Source organism: Monopterus albus, unplaced genomic scaffold (assembly GCF_001952655.1).
Source record: "Monopterus albus unplaced genomic scaffold, M_albus_1.0 scaffold94.1, whole genome shotgun sequence".
Taxonomy (NCBI): Eukaryota; Metazoa; Chordata; class Actinopteri; order Synbranchiformes; family Synbranchidae; genus Monopterus; species Monopterus albus.
In genome coordinates, this window is record NW_018127974.1 from 641,621 (window position 1) to 645,324 (window position 3,704).

The window sequence follows — 3,704 nt, forward strand, 5'->3', positions numbered from 1 at the left end:
GCACGGAGAGAGTAATTGGAGTGAGGCACTGGGGGACACAATGGACGATGTGGCCATGGTGGCGGCGCTGCAGCTGGTGTGAAAAAGGAGAGGTCCTGCACGCGCTTACCCGGGACTCCAGGATCTGTGGTCCATGGTGACGGCTCTCCACTGATCCCTGGGCCGGCTCTGCTGCTGTGTGCTGGTGCACGGTGTCTTGGTGGACACAGCACCCGCAGGCCCTAATCCTTATCTTGGGGACCTTGACCATGCCATGACCCCCCCCCCTTTTTTAGCCACACGGCAAGCGGTGTCTTGTTGCTCTGTTGTTTTTGTCCCTTACTGCTGCTGGAACACTGGAATTTCCCCACTGTGGGATCAATAAAGTTCTACCCTACCCTACCCTACCATAGAAAAACAAACAGGGAGATGGGCTCAGTCACATTCATCTGAGAAAAATGCAATGGTGACAAAAAACAAAACAAAAAAAAAACAACCCTGACCAGGCTGACCAACTCTGACAGTGAGTTTCTGTAGTTACTAACCAACCAACCTGCAAATCCTGTGTCTGGATTCTTCTTCTTCTTCTTCCTCCTCTCCCAGCGCTCGGCATCGTCAGCAGTGATCTCCAGTAGTTTTACTCTGTTGTAGTCTTCCCCTCTGGCAGCACATTCCTGAGAGCCAAAGATTTTTTTTTTTAAACAAAGACAAAGCAGGAATACATGTATATGAAGTGAAAAGTAAAAATCGTGGCATTTGGGGCAATTTACTGTATATGAAAATGACCAAATAAACTTCTTTTATGTGCTACTTCATGAGCTAATTTTCTCCAGGCTGAGGTTGTGGAATTATTAAAATTCACTGTGGACCAAACAACAGGAGTCACATAAGTGTCAGCCAATTCGAGCCTAATACACTGTGTGCACTTAGAAGTTCATGTGTGGTCTTCTAGATGAGACTAAGTAAGAACAATGTGTGAATGAAATATTTTGTAGTCACTTCATTATGTTAACACTTTGCTTTAGTCAGTCAATCTTACAGTAAAATGATTAGCGACTTCCACCAGAATCACACAAAATGTTTTTTTTTTTATCATTCTGGGCACATTTTAATCTTAAGAAAAATTAAGTTGTTTTGTGCATATGAAGGGTATGGGTTCAGGTAATACACCATTAATGAACACTACTAATTAGAATTTTTACATAAATCTGCAATGTTCAAAATCAGATAATGTCCTTGCTCCTAGACTGATAATAATTTAATTATATTACCCTGTCCTACCTCCAATGCACCTCTTCTTGAGCAAACTGCACCCATGCTTTGTGGTAATTTTACAGTACTTCCCCTTTATGTCTGGTACAGCGTATCCATGTGTGGGGCAAGAGAGGACATAAAACAACTCTCAGTCTACAGCTTTGCTAACTGTTGGCACTAACTCTAGCTGATCGTCATAAATCTCAACAATCTGGCCAACAACATCTTGTCCACTTGCTGAATATGCAAAATACTATTTAGCTTATGGATGCTTTAACCACTTCTTAAGACTGAATTACCTTTTTCTTTTGATCTTCAGCAAGTTCCCATTCCAGTCTGGCTTTCTTAGCCTCCCAGTTAGCAGGGAGTTTCAGTCTCTTGTCCTCCTCCACAACCTCCTTGTGATTGAGTTTATGTGCTTCATTCTGCAGTGGGAAATACACAAAATACTTTAGGGATGCACCAATGTGGATACTAGTATTGGTATTGGGTCCGATATCACCTTCTAGTACTGTAGTCGCTACCCCTAAAAGTTGTCTGATACTACGCGTCAGTACTTCTTAACGGCAGCATTACATTAAGCTCACGCTGGCTGAGCTGCTCGTTAGAGGATGGAGAAGAAATTTCAGCGGTGCATGGATATTACAAAATAAGTGATGACAACAAAAGTAAAGCCAACTGTGAGCTGCGATTCTCTACTCTGTCTGTGGCATAGAGGGAGGGCACATGTATAGCAGACAGGATGAAGAGGTACAATAAGTACTTTACTGTGACAACAATACTTGATATGTGCAACAAAATCCAGCAGCAATGGTAAAGGTAATTAGTCAAATACCAGTTGAACAAGCTGAGCACAACAAAAAACTTGCAAAAATGTGACATCTTCACTCTGCCCGCGGTCAAAATGCCACTAAACCCACATGGTGCTTGTTATGCTGATTGTAGCAAATTGATGAGAACAATAAAAAACAAACGCTCATTTTATGTAGTTAACAGCAGAGTCTGATGAGCTGTGTGTATGAAAATGAGTTGAATCCTTGTGGACTTGGATGCTGAGACCAACAGCTCCTCTGCGGCAGTGCAGGTGTGTGTCCAGCAGAGAGGACAGGACAAAGCCAGTTTAAAGTAAGAACATGTACCTTTGTTAAGTTAAAGTGTTAAATTGCAGAATGTGATGTTATGCATGCCAAAATGTGCCATTCTGGGTAGGGTTGTGAAATAATTTCATCCAAACAGAGGGTTGTACTCCTATAAACCACTGTATTACAGTATGCTGTGTAGTAGGCTACAAATCTTCAGTCAGTTATGTTATACTCAATAGGAATGATGGCAGTACTGTGTTTATCACAGTTTCACAGCCCCTTGTTATAATTTAATCAGAAGGTAAATCTCACAGAATTATAAACTGTCTAAAGTGTTTCATGTAACTGGTGAATTTAGGCGGTGTGTTTACCTAAACATGCTTATTTACTGAGAGTCTGAGCAGTTAAATGACACCAAAACATTGCTTCAGTGCTTCTTAAGTTGAAATGTGGTGCTTACCCACTCTGTCACCACCACATAGACAAAGAATTAACAAAAACACTATAACCAAAGATAGTCTCTACCTCACATATGTATTTTAATCAGATAACAATAAACAACTCACCCGTTTGAAATGTAACTCTCGAAACTTTCGTAGTCTCGCTTCTCTTTTCTGGGACGCAAGATGTTCAGTCGGTTCTTCGTCTGAGGCTGTAACCTTAGCAGACTCCTGCAAATAGCCACAGTTACTATTTTTTAAGGAAAATACTAAATAAACTGAAACAAACCAAAACACAAAGCGGCTTTTACAAACGAGAGAGTGGAATATATCTAGCAAAAATACAGTTATAAAAATGATCTCCCGCAGTGGGGAGCTAACACTCTCGCTAACATCGGCTAGCTTAGAACAACAATACGAGATTGTAAACATGAAGTGTAGAACGAAAACAAACATTTCTACGGTTAAACGTCACAATGTTCCCAATGTGATGATATCAATAGACTACAGTCTACCACAATATCAAAATAAGAGGATAATTTGAGAACAAAACAGAGGAACAACTAACCTCACTACAAGATGCCATTATTGTGCTAATAACACGTAGGAAAAAGACAGGAAGTGTGATGGACGTTACCGGATATGACGAATACAATGATCGTAAACGCCTACGTATTAATATTATTTAAATAAACAAATACATGCAAATTTGCCGGGGAGCTCTGCCTATTACTTAAAAAAATAACTGAATAAATTTATGTGAAGCAATCCTCTGCTAGAAATTACACAAACATTACATAACAACAACAACAAATAAAAATTAATACAACCTGTCCTAACTTTATTTTTTACCCAACTGTTTTTACTGTTAAGTTATTCTATTAGATTGATTACTGTTCCTCTATTATAATTTCAGAAATATCTCTCATAATGTTTATGTGTATGCACC

General features: G+C 39.8%; 1 protein-coding gene across 1 annotated transcript in view; it reads right to left on the reverse strand.

Moving 5' to 3' along the window:
• The window catches only part of syf2 (SYF2 pre-mRNA-splicing factor), a 7,964-nt gene extending 4,564 nt beyond the window's left edge, over nt 1-3,400 (reverse strand). The window contains exons 1-4 of the mRNA XM_020608680.1: nt 3,324-3,400; nt 2,882-2,986; nt 1,533-1,658; nt 533-653 (exon numbers count right to left, since the gene is read on the reverse strand). Coding sequence (XP_020464336.1) covers nt 533-653; nt 1,533-1,658; nt 2,882-2,986; nt 3,324-3,341 — 370 coding nt within the window. The 5' untranslated portion in view covers nt 3,342-3,400. The remainder of the gene's footprint in view (nt 1-532; nt 654-1,532; nt 1,659-2,881; nt 2,987-3,323) is intronic.
• Between the last annotated feature and the right edge of the window lie 304 nt (nt 3,401-3,704).